This window comes from Barbus barbus, assembly GCF_936440315.1.
Source record: "Barbus barbus genome assembly, chromosome: 36".
Taxonomy (NCBI): Eukaryota; Metazoa; Chordata; class Actinopteri; order Cypriniformes; family Cyprinidae; genus Barbus; species Barbus barbus.
In genome coordinates, this window is record NC_136714.1 from 8,366,476 (window position 1) to 8,382,303 (window position 15,828).

General features: G+C 40.0%; 1 protein-coding gene across 1 annotated transcript in view; it reads right to left on the bottom strand.

The window, feature by feature from the left end:
- Positions 1–3,959: 3,959 nt before the first annotated feature.
- The window catches only part of LOC306855579 (olfactory receptor 52N2-like), a gene marked incomplete at both ends in the record, with an annotated part of 132,119 nt that continues 120,250 nt past the window's right edge, over positions 3,960–15,828 (bottom strand). The window contains one exon of the mRNA XM_079394343.1: positions 3,960–4,046. Within this exon, the coding sequence (XP_079250469.1) occupies positions 3,960–4,046 (87 nt within the window). The remainder of the gene's footprint in view (positions 4,047–15,828) is intronic.

Here is a 15,828-nt window from a genome sequence, read left to right on the forward strand (position 1 = left end):
AAAACTCTACTGCAAAACCCAAATCCAACCACTGTGTGTTCCACTTGTTTAGATTTTTGGCTTTGATTTTCTAGCAGTTTTACCCCCGGTTTCACAGACGAGGCTTAGGCTAGTCCCAGACTAAACTGCATTTTTGAGCTGTCTCAACTGAAAATATCTTGCTCTGGCGTGTTTTAAAACATTTCAGTGTCATTGTTCTGTGTCAAGATGCACACCTGTAATGTTTTCGTCTAAGGCATTTTTGTAAAAGTTGCTTAAATATCTTAATTTAACTAAGGCCTAGTCCTGGCTTAAGCTAAGCCCCGTTTGTGAAACCGGGCCATAGAGTTAAACATGTTTCATAAAATATATATTTTATATAAAATATTGTTCATAGATCATTTTCATAAACTTAAACCTCTATAACTTTTTTTTTTTTTTTTTTTACTTACTTAAACAATTATCTGCCATGGGTCTTCTTTAAAATAAGACCAACCTTAAGTCTGTGCTCCCAAGCTTAATTTTTATGACACTGACATTTTTGTCCATATGTGTAACTTTTTATTAATTGATACACAAGGGTTAATGTTCTATACTCAGTCTCTTTTGTTTGAACAACCACTGTTATTAACCTTTATGAACACAAGGTTATTTTTTTGTACACTTACATTTTTTATGGATTTACTCTTATATGCAGTGCTGTTGTCCTGCATTCTTCTGTGCGAATCCTACCAATGCTACAACAGATGTGCAAAGGATTGGAGCTCTATGGCCTCCATGAAATGGTGAAACAAAATCAGACTTTATTTGTTCCTGGCCATTTTACAAAAGTAAGTGTTGTTATTTGCATTTTCTTTATAAAGGCTTTTGAGATGTGTATAATAAAAGGTTGTTCTTTGCAGCCTGATGCAGATTTTCTCACGATGGCCCTGTCACCAATTTTAAGTGAGGTGGGTTCAGTAAAGCGACAGAGGGAATCGAGAATTGTGAACTACTTGCAGGACTTCATTCAAAGCCTTGAAGACGAAGGTAACATCTCTGAATTATATTTAAATTATATCAGTTTTAGTATGTTGCTCTCAGTTACTATTTAAAAAATACAATGTCAGGTATTGTAAATACAAGTAAAGGTGCAGACATAAAAATGGTTCAGGTTGTTTTCTTGCAGAAGAAGGGAGCAGTGGTAGCGAGAGCAGAGGTGAGGATGACAACGAACAGGTGGATAAAACAGAGGACTGCACTAAAGGAGACGCAGAACAAGAGAAGATCACCGTCAGCAGCTTCATGCAGTGGCTTACTGGTCAGGGACATGTTCCCATTACTTCTGCACAAAGAGAAAAATTTAAAATACACATAGAATTTGATCATGACTGTCAGCTACGATATGGTGAGCACAATTTATGCTACCCTCTTGTAAACGCATGTTCCTGTACTGTGACCTTGCCTACACGGCACCTAGGGACTTATACCGAGTTCCTTGGCATTATGAGGCAGGCTGTAAGCTATAGCAGAGAATTTGGTCGTTCATGAGATGGATTACTAATATAGTACTGAGTTCTCTCCGTTATTGTTCTAGTGTTAGTATTTAAAAAGGATAGGGATGCAGTAGCTTTTAGATTTTTAAATGTAGTTTATTTATTTTTTTTGTAAATCATAGACACAAATTGCAAAAAATGCAGCAAAGATTGCTGCTAAATTGTTCCAAAACTCAATTCAGAAATAAAAATGTATATCAATATACAGTAAGCTTCAATGCAAAATAAAGTCACTATGCAGTACTGTCTTTATGCTTGATGTGTTTTTTTTTTCCTTCTAATACACCCTATTTGTTGAAACAAATTCCCGACAAAGCAAATACAGTTCTTTGACAGGGGTATTAGGACCAGTTGAATTCAGCAGGAGTTCGAGAGCCCTCAGCCCATCTGAACACAAAGGGGATTCGAATTCAGGAACAACAACTCCGAAATCTTCACAGGCATCATAGGAAGCTGCTATGTCCCAGTCTAGATCTGGCTCTTCCATGTCCTAAAGGTATAGCAGTTAAATACATAATCAAAAATCTACTTAAGAGTAATACATAAACAGCAGAGACCAGAGTAGAGGTGTTATGGGACCAGGTGAGGTCATCAGAGATGTGGATGCCAAGGAACTTGAAACTCGACACACGCTCCACTTCAGCTCCTTAGTACCTCTAAGACTAGTGTATATCTAGTAAGAATCTATTTTAACAATGCATTAAATTAAATTATACATTAATAAACAATAAAAAACTCCAATGCATCTGCTCCGTTGATGAAGCCATGTCGGTCAAGTGTCAAGGGTCATCTTATATCTGGCGTCCAATCACAACTGACTTCCGGAAAAGTGGAAGTAACCAATGACATTTGATGTTATTAAAACAGTAAGTCCCGTCCCTCTACTGACAAAAATAAAAGAGTTTGAGCGAGCAAAAGCGGCAGGTGAGAGAAGATCAAGCGCGAGGGTGTGGGGAATGATCATGCGCGCGCGCGAGGGCTTGTATTGCGTGCAGAGGAGATGTCATGCGCGCGCGGGGGGTTTGAATGAGCTCGCGAGTTCCCGTTTCCTCGTGTGTAGATCTGTTATGCTCTCACGGAAGTCATTTACCGCGCGCGCCAGCATTAGTTGTGTGCTCGGTGATTATTGGCATTGATTTGCCGCCATAAACATCCTTTAATATGTCCCCGATGACCACACTACGTCAAAGCTTGTGGTGCCACAGTGACAAAGGGGGTCAGGTTAATGTATGCCCACAACGCATCATGTGCTGGACACCACAGTACCAGAGACACTTATGAGACACTAAAACAAGTGGCATACGGGGCTGGCATACAGCAAGATGTGGCGGAATATCAGAATCAGAATCAGAATGAGCTTTATTGCCAGGTATTATTGTCAGAGCATGTCAGGTTGCTGTCAATTCCGAACAGCAAATTGGAACCACAAGGCCCCACTACAACACACTCCACTTTGGGTTTTGAATCACTGAAATGACACTTAGCTGTTTCACCACATATGGGCCTATAACACCATACAGATCTGTGTCAGTCCTCACTTTCCAGTCTGCCAGGATGTCACAGACTGCAAACCCCATTGCCCAAGGAGGAGATGTGAACACCTGGCTAAGAGGCATTACAGATAGTCTCACTCACAAGACCATTGAACATTTAATATTCTGAGTAATAGTCACGATTCGGAAGAAACTCCTGACACACGACCCAAGCCAGAATCACCACCACGGGGAGCTAAACAAGGCCATCAGTTCCCTAAGTTACGCCTTCATATCCCAGCTGACACTAAGCGACGAGCACAGGACCCATCGTCAGAAGGAGCTGACACATGCCCAAAGCTACATAGACAAGCTGGCAGTGAAAGTCCAGGATGATTTCAGGCATCAGACCACTGAGTTCCTGAGAGAGCTATTGCACATCTCACGCTGCACAGACAAGCTCAAAGTGAAAACCCAGGATAAACTCAAGGTACCAGACGGAGTGAAGCAGGAAATAAAGGAAAAATTTAACAGCTCCAAGAAGCCCTTGCAGTTGCTAAACATGACCGACAAGAACTAAAGGCTTCCCAGAAAGACATGAGAAGACATCTACGGTCTGCACAACAGCTACTAGAAAAACCCAAAACTGACTTTAAAACAACGACTCTAAAAATAAATGCTCTGGAAGTCCACCTGAAAAGGAATTAGAGCCAAGAAAAACGGAATCCCCCATCCAAGAATTGCCACACAATGGAAGAAGTGCATGGCCGCAAACCAAAGCATCAGCAGCCTTCACCACAGAATTCTTCCCTTCTAACAAAAGAAGAAAGCCCTCCATGCAGACCCCGAAACTGCACATGGGACGACTCTTAAAGACCTTGACAAACTGGCTAAAACATCACCCAGTTTGACCGAAAGCGACAGAAGGCCAAGATATCCAGAAGTGGAAGTTCACGCTGCTGACAGAAACAGGTTACACCTCCTCAGACCCATATCCAGTCCTGAGAGTCAATGTGGTGCAAAGGTCCATGAACAGGTGCACGGCTGCACTTCCTCGAACCTTCAAACAGAACCACCAGAGAAGAGGGACCCAGGCAGCGGCAATGCTGAACCTGACCAAGGTTAACACCCAAGCTGGGGATCCAAATTCTGAGGAAAATTAGAAACCACCTGTCATCCGTCCTGTCTGATACACCTGACATCTGACCTTCATGATCCACCTGCCATTCGACCATCACGATCTACTGTTGTCTGAAGATGTCTTCAGATGTCATGTGATGTGTATAATGCGCCGCGCACCATTTCACTAAACTGGCGAAAAAATAAATAAATAAATAAACTGGCGAACGATTTCAGCTTCAGCGCGGATAGTGAGGAGCTCCGATCGCTGCTTCATTCCAGTTTACACATTTTTCGTTGTGTGAACTTTGATCAGCCTTCAAAACTCCCGGTAAAAGAGTCGCATGATAACGCGCGTCATCAGCCTTTACGGCATTGATCCGGCATTGTTCACACAGCGCTCGTTCCGGGACTGAACCCGGCAATGTTACTAGGTCCCCAACCCGGGATTGATCCCGGAATCAATCCCGGGACGTGGTTGCGTTCACACAGAAGGCACTCCGGCAATTTTCCGGGACCAACGTGCAGTGTGAAAGGGGCTATAGAGACATTTCCTTTATTTAGACCATAATTAATCAGTTACAAAGGTATCTGGTATAGGCATGTGTTGTTTATATGCTTCCTTATTATATTAGCCTAGTGACCACTCGTTATTTGTATTAGTAAGCTCTAAACACTCATATTCAGGTGTATGAATGTATCTCTGGTTTAATATCTTTTAGATGTCTCTTTCTTGATATCAAAATTATCTGCTCTTTATTTCCCAAACAATGTACACTGTGACATCGTGAAATGCATCATACTATTCTTACGGTACTGTGGGAAGAAATACACAGATTGAGCAGAAGAGTCATAAAACATGCAAATGAGGTGTCAAGTGAGACAAAGAAACACTTTCCCGCTGAAACTATATGCCTTGTTATTGGTCAAACTTACCAAAATGGGTGTTACATGTGTAGCATTTTGACCAATCAGTCACACAATTTTGCATTTGATTTAACAAATAAATTAGTTATTAGATTAACAAATGGTCACAGACCCCCCCCCCCCCCCACCCAATACACATACTGGTGCTGTTATGTCTGTCAATGACTCCAGGCCCCTGCTTTCATGGCAACCCATCTGACAACACTTGTTGCTCAATGGAATGCGGGTAGAGCAACACTTCCTCTTAGGAAAGACACATTACGTCATAAAAATGGAATCTTCTTTAATTACTGTAATTCATAGAAAAACCTTTCTTTGAATGAACACACATATCTTCAGGTCATTGTGTATATTATTACTGTTCTTGTATATGTTTTTGTGTATTGTACACCATTTTATGCATGCTTATGATAGATCACTAGTTAATATCACTCTAGCTGTATCATGTTTAGTCTCTATCAATTCGTCTTCGGAAGATCTAATTGAGAGTGAATATTACATGTTGATACCTATGCAACATATTAGTGTATTACGAATCTTTAGAAGTTATTGCATTAACCCAGCTGAATTAGCTATGCAAATTACCATGTTCAGAGATAAAGAATCTTAAAAATTTCCCTCCAAAAATTCAGGACTCTATTGGCTCTTTGACACCCCAGAGGTGTGACCTCTATAGCAGATAAAGCTCTCACATAAATGACGCCCCTGCAGTCTGTGGTTCTGTTAGATCCTAAAAGGATGAGGAAGATGTGAGCTAAAACTCTTCTGAACACCTTAAGTTTTGTGCCAGGCCTTGTGGCCTTGTCTTTCCATTCAACCAAGCTCCTTGGACCTCAGCAGATCTCTTTCTTAGCTCTTTTTCCACTCACTACTTGGAAGAACATTTCTACCTCAGAACATCTTTGGAATTCATCACTCTTCAACCCGGAAGAATGTGGTCGGGAGTCCAAAACATTGAAACCATTAAGACTTTAATCTGAGACTGCATTCCGGACACTCGACCCGACCAAAGGCAGTGCAAGTATAACATTTAACTAAACGAAACAGAGGTTTAGTATAAGTTATAGACCCCATTATAAATGGTGCTGATGGTTTTACTCAGGTGGTTAAATTACTTTTTCCATAAATTCTCTGGTTTCCCTGATGGCTTCATCCATCAACTCTCATTTGCCCTTTACCCGAGTGATTGTACGAATGTATGTTTGTTTGTTAGACTAGTTTGCGTTAGTGTTTAGTTAATAAAAGTTGTGTGCACAAATTACATGAGTTTCTGGTTCTGCCTTGCAAATTAATGTCTCTTTACGATTTTGACCCTTACTACATGCTCTAATGTATTAATACTTAAGAAGGTGTTTTCTGTGGCCAAGAAAATATCCTTTCTTAGAGTTGATATGAACTTGCACTGAATGTTCGCTGGACGGACAGATCAGCTGATGGCAATTTAATTTTGCTACAGTTATCACTGTCAGCCGATATAAATAATTGTAATTAATCATAATTAATTGTAATTATTTATATACAATTCTCTTTTGAGCTCATAAATTAGCTACACAGGGAAACCAGATAAAACTTCTCCCACACCCAAAAGGCGACTTCTCTTTACCTTCGGTGCTCTGGAGACACACATATCACCTTGGAAATCTCCCGGCTCTCCTTTCGGGGGGAGTCCGAGCTTCTGCCAGTTTTAAGTCCAGTAACTTTGGCGATTCACTTCGGACCAATCAACCCATGGCGGGAATGATGAAACTTTCACTCCTAAAGGAATTCATCAGGAATCTACGCATTATACATGCAGCAGGACACTTTACTCAGCATCAACAAACCAGTGCAAGTAACCGCTTGTTAACTATTTAGATGCGCTTCTAGGCTTCGACCCCTTTTTAATTAAGGTGTTGTGATACTTTGATGGCTCTAACAGGTTGTGTTTAGCTGATGTGTAAATCCTGCCATTACGCTCTCTTGTAGTGTAGTTTAAACATCCGTATGTATTCACGCTTGGTTGTTTGTGTCTGCCGCTCACAGAAGGTCACTTTAACGTTCCGGTTTCGTTACATGCTCTATGAGCGATGTATTAGTGAGGCAATTATTTTCCGTGGCCAGATAAATAATTTTCCTTAGTCAATAGACGATTAAAACTGTCCGTACTGCAGACGAACAAATTATTTTATTGTACTATTAATGCTACAGTTAATTCCTGAAGATGAATATATAATTGATAACAACCCGTTATGATTGTTCATCTCACTTTGAGCTAATTTGCTACACTAGATATTCAGAATCAGAATGAGCTTTATTGCCAGGTATGTTTGCACATACGAGGAATTTGTTTTAGTGACAGTAGCTCCACAGTGCGACAGAATGACAGCAACAGGACAGGACACAGCTAATAAAAAATAAAAATAAAAAATAAAATAATGTACAAATATACAAAAATGGACAATGTGCCAAATAGCACAAACACAATATACAAAATAGACATTTTGGTTCGGTAATTGTTCGGTAATTGAACAAATTGTTCGGACTAATTCGGTATGTACAGGTATGTTAGGTGCAAATTTGAAATGTAATTAGTATGTGTGTAAAATAAAAATAAAAAGTATGATAGTGTTATGTGTTTCATGTTTATTGTTAAGAGTTGAAGTGTTTTGATACATCATAATGATCTGATATACCATCGCTTTGCTGCAGAATTTCAACACCATTAACCCTTTAACGTGCATTTTAACAGCACGGTTGAGAGTGTTATTGCAATTATATCCACTGGGTGGCACTGCAGCAAAAATATATTGTTGCCGAGAAGCCGCAACAAAACCAAGAATCTATGAGAGGGGTCTGGCTGCAGACCGTGGGCGAGCGGAGCTCTACACGCGAACAGGATATACGTCACCTCCACTTGAATAATTCGAAATGGCGTCGCTGTGAGTTCTTCAAACTTTAACTCAGGTAATTTTATCTTATCATGGCGAACTGACGCTGTCGTAACATGCAGTGCAAGCAGAACGCACAGGGCTTGGATGAAATTATGCACAAAAGGATGAATAAACACAATGGAATTATACATTATACAACCAAACACTGAAAGGTCTGCATTGTTTGTGTTCCCCAACTTAATCATACTCTGTGTATTTAAATTGTAAATATTCCTCGTAACGCTGTCTTGATTTTTATCAGGGCTGTTGCACATCAGCTCATTCCTGGGCCATGGGAAGAACAGTTAGGCTTGGATGTTGAGGTAATATTAATTTACAGTACAATGAAAATATACAAGAACAACATGTATAAGGTTGACAATCATTGTAAATTCTTCATAATGGGTGTTCTTTCTTCAAACAGGGACTACCCCTACAACATTTTGGGATTGACTGTGGAGTATTCATGGTTATGGTGAGTTGCTAAGCTCATTTTCAGGATGTTTATTCATGTCCACACAACATCCATTGTGTCCACACCATGTCCATTATGCCCATTAATACTATTACTGAGCACCTCATTTTCATTCATCTTTGTGAATTTTTGCTCATACACAGACATGCCAAAATAACAGCCTTTCTGCTTTTACAGTATGCCTGGTACATAACTATGGAGGCAGCATTTGATTTCACCATTGTAAGTGAAGTCTTAGTGTTAACATAAAAATGTTAAATGTTAATTGTTTTGAATTACCTTACAACTGTTCTTATGCTCAGGATGACATGCCATATCTGAGGAGGTGGTGGTGCAAGGTTTTGCTGGAGAACCTTGAGATTGAGGGGTACGGTTTGTGAAATGAAAAGTAGTACATTTAATAGATACTACTATCAAAGTGGGAAAGCATGATAAACATATTTGGTCAATGTCAATTACAGACATGGTCGAATATTTGCACATTTTACACAGGAAGGCAGGAAGATGGGGGAAGGAAGTCTGCCACCTCTCTTTCATGTCCCTAGGAAAAGGAAACACAGCACTTTGGTAATATTTTGGTGAAAAGTAGTGAAAGTAGCATGTATGCAGCTGTTTCCTAAGCAATCAGTTTGTTTATTTTTGACTTTTTGAAGGTAACTACACTCCCAGCATAGATCGCAATGGTTTCACAGGATGGTGCAGTGACCACTGACATTTTGCAGGCATGTGTTAATAATCACTTTAATGTTGATGAAAATGGCTTGAGTTGACTGTATATTACCGGTAAATCATGTTTCATATCTACAGTTGCCAGATGACATTCTCCAGCGTATCCTTGTCTTTGTAGTTCTAGAAGATGGCTGCTCTGCAATCCTCAGGCTGGCTCTGACATGCCAGAGATTTAACAACATTGTCAGCCAGGAGCATTTTCAACAGGAGGCACACACAGAACACACACTGCTCCGGGTGTGTGTTCACGGTGTGTGTGTGTTCACTGCTGTGTGTGTGCACGTTGGATGGGTTAAATGCAGACCACGAATTCCGAGTATGGGTCACCATACTTGGCTGAATGTCACTTCACTTCACTTCAGCTGGCTTGATAGTGAGTTCAAGAAGTATGGTTGCCCCCTCTTGTTTTTTGTGGGTAATCTTACTCATGAACATGAAACTTGTGACAGTTAAAGATGTTCATTTATTGTCTGAATTGTGACTTAATATGCTGTCATAACTGTGTTTTGATTCTGAACAGGTGTAGTGAATTGGAAAAATATTCAAAGAGACACTATCAAATGTACAGAAAGCCGTACACCATCTCTAGGTGTAGTCGCCTATAGTGCAGCCAGCTTACAAAGACTGTGGGGCTGGCTACCAGGGAAATGGAAAACGGGGATTGCTTTTGGGGTTTTACTCCTCAGATGACCACCCTAGCTACTGTAGCTGGGGTTGCTTTACAGACGATGGAGGTCTTGGTACAGGCAAAGAGTGAAAGAGTGTGTATGTGCGCGCGCAATGTGTCTTTACTGTAACAATTTTGGTTACTTGCAGTTCATGTGTTTTCAATATAGTGTAAGATGTTTTTTTACTCCATTAAAACTGTTAAATTGTGGAAATTTGTCATTATTTTACGGTTTGATTTGTATATGTTGTTATTTAGCTTAAAATACAAATAATGTTTCATTTAATGTTCACTGCTAAATATCACAAACATAGTGTTTACTTTCTAAAATGTATGGAATGTTACATTGGTAGTTGAAATATGTATAGTTAAAAAACAAACATGAACAAAAGGCAGAGGACCTCAAAATGTGTATTTTAAACCTATGATTTTATGTCTGTAGTGCAAATTACTGGGGCCAAAAAATAATAATAAAGACAGCGCTGTCATGTCATATACCGTAAAAGCTTAGTTTATTATTATTATTATTAATGCCAAGGTAAAAGTACCAAAGATAAAAGTACAGAAAATATCAACATTATGTACAAAGAGGTGACATTATATGCAAAACGAACGCTTTAACAAAATAAATGTAAAAGTTTAACTGTTTTAAAAGTTTGCCCGGACCAACATGCCAGACACGTCGCTAGTGGAGGGGTGATGTTATTTCCCCTCTTGAGTGGAGCTCCACTTGCCCCTACGTCTGCAGCCAGATCCTATTGGAATCTATTGATTCCCTTCTAACACTAGCTGCAAATGAGGTTAAAAGTTGAGATAAAAAAAAATGTTTTAATCAGATTTCATGTTCTAGACCTCCTAACGGTATATTTAGTTAAATGGCAGAAACATGGTGATAAAATGTATCTCTGTTTTTACTTTAGAAAAAGTGCTCAACCGCTCGGTTGAGTTGCCCAGTCAAGGTAAAATGAACTGAACACTAGCTATACTCAGTAACGGGATTATAACTCGGTATAGCACTGCACAAGATCATAGATGAAGTTGTTCCTTTGTTTGAACAAAAGCCAATGCTTTGTTACATATCACACCATATCATTTTAATAATTTGTTCTATTATATTTCTGTTATATTGACTAATATATATATATATATATATACTGTATATTTACAGTATATTTAAACCTATTTTTAACTAAGAAAATGCAATCGGACAGAAAATTTAGGTGTCACGTCATTGACCCATTTCTGTCCGATTGCATTTTCTTAGTTAAAAATAGTTTTAAATGTATAAAAAAAGATGCCATATATATGAAGGGCCTCTCCCATGTATGACCTCACTTTAACTTTTCAAAAAACATTAGTTATTTTTAAATTTTTCTGTTATTCAAAGTGTTAAAATATCATGTGGTGCGACTGTCCGGCCATAACTTTTTTTTTCTAAACATCTTTGAAATTACCATAAACTTATTCCGATTAATTTTCTGCACCATTTGGCATAATTTCCAAAGTGTTTTGTAATACTGTATAAAATTGCAAAGCATTTGTATAAAAGTTTATAAAATATTTCCGTTATAATACAGGTCCTTTTCAAAAAATTAGCATATTGTGATAAAGTTCATTATTTTCTGTAATGTACTGATAAACATTAGACTTTCATATATTTTAGATTCATTACAACACAACTGAAGTAGTTCAAGCCTTTTATTGTTTTAATATTGATGATTTTAGCATACAGCTCATGAAAACCCAAAATTCCTATCTCAAAACATTTGCATATTTCATCCGACCAATAAAAGAAAAGTGTTTTTAATACAAAAAAAAGAGTCAACCTTCAAATAATTATGTTCAGTTATGCACTCAATACTTGGTCGGGAATCCTTTTGCAGAAATGACTGCTTCAATGCGGTGTGGCATGGAGGCAATCAGCCTGTGGCACTGCTGAGGTGTTATGGAGGCCCAGGATGCTTCGATAGCGGCCTTAAGCTCATCCAGAGTGTTGGGTCTTGCGTCTCTCAACTTTCTCTTCACAATATCCCACAGATTCTCTATGGGGTTCAGGTCAGGAGAGTTGGCAGGCCAATTGAGCACAGTAATACCATGGTCAGTAAACCATTTACCAGTGGTTTTGGCACTGTGAGCAGGTGCCAGGTCGTGCTGAAAAATGAAATCTTCATCTCCATAAAGCTTTTCAGCAGATGGAAGCATGAAGTGCTCCAAAATCTCCTGATAGCTAGCTGCATTGACCCTGCCCTTGATAAAACACAGTGGACCAACACCAGCATCACTGACTGTGGGTACTTGACACTGGACTTCAGGCATTTTGGCATTTCCCTCTCCCCAGTCTTCCTCCAGACTCTGGCACCTTGATTTCCGAATGACATGCAAAATTTGCTTTCATCCGAAAAAAGTACTTTGGACCACTGAGCAACAGTCCAGTGCTGCTTCTCTGTAGCCCAGATCAGGCGCTTCTGCCGCTGTTTCTGGTTCAAAAGTGGCTTGACCTGGGGAATGCGGCACCTGTAGCCCATTTCCTGCACACGCCTGTACACGGTGGCTCTGGATGTTTCTACTCCAGACTCAGTCCACTGCTTCCGCAGGTCCCCCAAGGTCTGGAATCGGTCCTTCTCCACAATCTTCCTCAGGGTCCGGTCACCTCTTCTCGTTGTGCTGCGTTTTCTGCCACACTTTTTCCTTCCCACAGACTTCCCACTGAGGTGCCTTGATACAGCACTCTGGGAACAGCCTATTCGTTCAGAAATTTCTTTCTGTGTCTTACCCTCTTGCTTGAGGGTGTCAATGATGGCCTTCTGGACAGCAGTCAGGTCGGCAGTCTTACCCATGATTGCGGTTTTGAGTAATGAAGAAGGCTGGGAGTTTTTAAAAGCCTCAGGAATCTTTTGCAGGTGTTTAGAGTTAATTAGTTGATTCAGATGATTAGGTTAATAGCTCGTTTAGAGAACCTTTTCATGATATGCTAATTTTTTGAGATAGGAATTTTGGGTTTTCATGAGCTGTATGCCAAAATCATCAATATTAAAACAATAAAAGGCTTGAACTACTTCAGTTGTGTTGTAATGAATCTAAAATATATGAAAGTCTAATGTTTATCAGCACATTACAGAAAATAATGAACTTTATCACAATATGCTAATTTTTTGAAAAGGACCTGTATGCAAACAAACTTTGTCCGATGATTTCCATTTTATGAAATATCATGTAGTGCGACCATCAAGAAACTACCATTTTGTGACTTTTATGTTGAAATCCATTTAAAGATAAGACTTTGCATCATATACCAATTTGCCAAGGACCCATGGAAGCATCAAGCAGGTTTGTAAGTCTCTTTCAAATTTGGAAAAAAAAAAAATCTTTTTAACGGCTGGTATGTTCAAGTTCAAGTTCAAGTTTATTTGTATAGCGCTTTTTACGATACAAATTGTTGCAAAACAGCTCTACAGGAAATGAAGTTTGCACAATATATTTGAACCTTAATATTTTTAATTTATGGCAAAATTTGGTAATTCTGTATGTTGTCTGAGCTTTGGCATCCTCTGAGGTCCTCTGAGGGGTTGGCATCATCTTTTCTCAGGTGTTCGGTCATCTCAGATTATTTAAGGGTTGGATCCAGACTGAAGCTTCTGTAATTCCTAGTTACCATGCGATGTTAATCCTGTGGCAGAAACAGAGAAACAAATAGAGACATAATTACGTAGCTGCTGTTCCATCTAAGCAAAAATGATTTGTTCAACCCCAGCTAAAGAATAATAATAATGTACATTTGATCAGATATAACTGAAGTACAAGATTATAAAATGCATTATGTGAATGCTTGGCTAAAGAGATGTGTATTTAATCTAGATTTAAACAGAGAAAGTGTATCTTGACACCGAATGTTATCAGGAAGGCTATTCCAGAGTTTGGGAGCCAAATGGGAAAAAGCTCTACCTCCTTTAGTGGACTTTGCCATCCTAGGTACTACCAAAAATCCAGAGTTTTGCGACTTTAGGGAGTGGGTTGGATTGTAGCATGGTAGAAGACAAATTAGGTACGCAGGAGCTAAACCATTTAGGGCCTTATAGGCAAGTAATAATATTTTGTAAATGATACGGAACTTAATGGGTAGCCAGTGCAGAGACTGTAAAATTGGGGTAATATGATCATATTTTCTTGACCTGGCAAGAACTCTAGCCGCTGCATTTTGTGTAGCTTGTTTATTGAAGATGCAGGACAACCACCTAGCAGTGCATTACAATAGTCTAGAGGTCATGAATGCATGAACTAGCTTTTCTGCATCAACATCTGTGTTGAGAGTTGCTGAAATTGCGTTTAGTCTCATACTGTATTGCGTATCTTGTCAGTGTCTGCACTTGCTTGGCCATTTTTAGTGATCAATAGGAAAGTGGGTTCAGCTGAATTCTAATAGTGATTTGTTAGATAGTATAAAAAAGGTTATTATACCGCGGCAGCCCTCGTGTGAAGCCCTCGTAGTGTGAAAACCAAAGAGTGTAAAGAACATCGGGCTGGGACACCGGCAAAGGATTTAATTATCGCTTTTTATTTTTATTTTATTTTATTTTCATTTATATGTTTACTATTGAAATGTTGTTGTATGCATTTAATTTCTGTATTTTCTTAAATGTGTGTGTAGATAGTATTTACAGAGTTTTAACTTTTAGTTTTAGTTACTTTTTCTTATTTGTAAGTCGCTGTGGATAAAAGTGTCTGCTAAATGACTAAAAGTATAGTAAAGTAAAAGTAAGAAACAGGTAGCGTGTTTCGAAGCTTGGCAATGTTTCTAAGATGGAAGAATGCTGTTCCCTTCCAGGAACTCGAGCTGCATCGACGACGCTACGGGAACGCCTTCAGCATGACCGCGCTCTGAACTCGAGTGTAATCTGTCCAATGGATGGGCGAGATGTCATAGGCGGGTGATGTCACTGACCGGGAAGCATAAAAGCATGTGCGGTGGAGCCGGCATTTGCTTTTTGTCATTCAGCGACCGCTACTCTGTCTGTGTGTCTGTCGATTTGTGTTGTGAGTCTTATTTAGTGTTGTTTGTCCTGGCACAATCACTTGAAATAGGCTCCAGCAATATGTGCAAGCACTGGGGCGATAGCAGATCGCATTACGGGCTGTGTGTTCCTCCCTGCACACGTTATATCACTGCTTGGGATACACGCAGTCTGTGTGTGGTCTACTTGAGAGCAGAGCACGCAGATTCAGCTCTCGAGGGAGCTGACTGACCGTTTTGTGAGCTTTTTTCAAAGCTTATGCCTGCTCTCTGAAGGCTCTCTTTGAAAAAGAAAAAGAGAGAAGTAAGTTTTCACTAGCGCTGAATGAAGACGGGTGAGCCCCTATCTTCTTCCCTTCCATAGACCTGTCTTTCTCCGAGGAGGTGGACGCGTCAATGAAACAGTGTTTGCACAAGCATATTATGAATGAGAATGGCACGCAGTCAGCTTTATAAAAAAAAAAGAAAAAAAAAAGAAAAGGGGCTGATTGTGCTTCTCCCCGCTGTACATCTTGCATTCCCGCTGCTGCTGAGGCACGGCGGCGAGTGAGATTGCGGGGATCGCAACATGGATCTGGCGAATGGGTTGGAGACCGGTTGACCCTATCTCCTCCTGCATTCCCCAGATCTAGTGCTCTTGCTCGTGGAAGCCCGCGTGTACGGTTCTTCCCCCTTTGAGTGAGAGCTCGCTGTTGCTGCGCATGTTGCCGAGTTGCCATTATGTATTCTCATTTATATCAGAGAGATGTCCCAGGTGGAACAGACGCTCACGAGCTATCTGTCCCCTTGCGTGGCGTTGTCTCTGAAGGCTCGCGGCTGCAGGTCAGGCTGGTGTGTGTCTGCGCACCATGGCAGTGTTACAGGTGCACCAAGCTGACATACCTGCTTAGAGAGCTGGATGAGGGATGGGGCTCAATTTGACTGGAATATAAGCTGATCTCTGAGCTCCCTAGAAACGCTGTCTGTGGTCGACCCTATCTGACATGAAGGAGAAGATAGGGTCTTCCT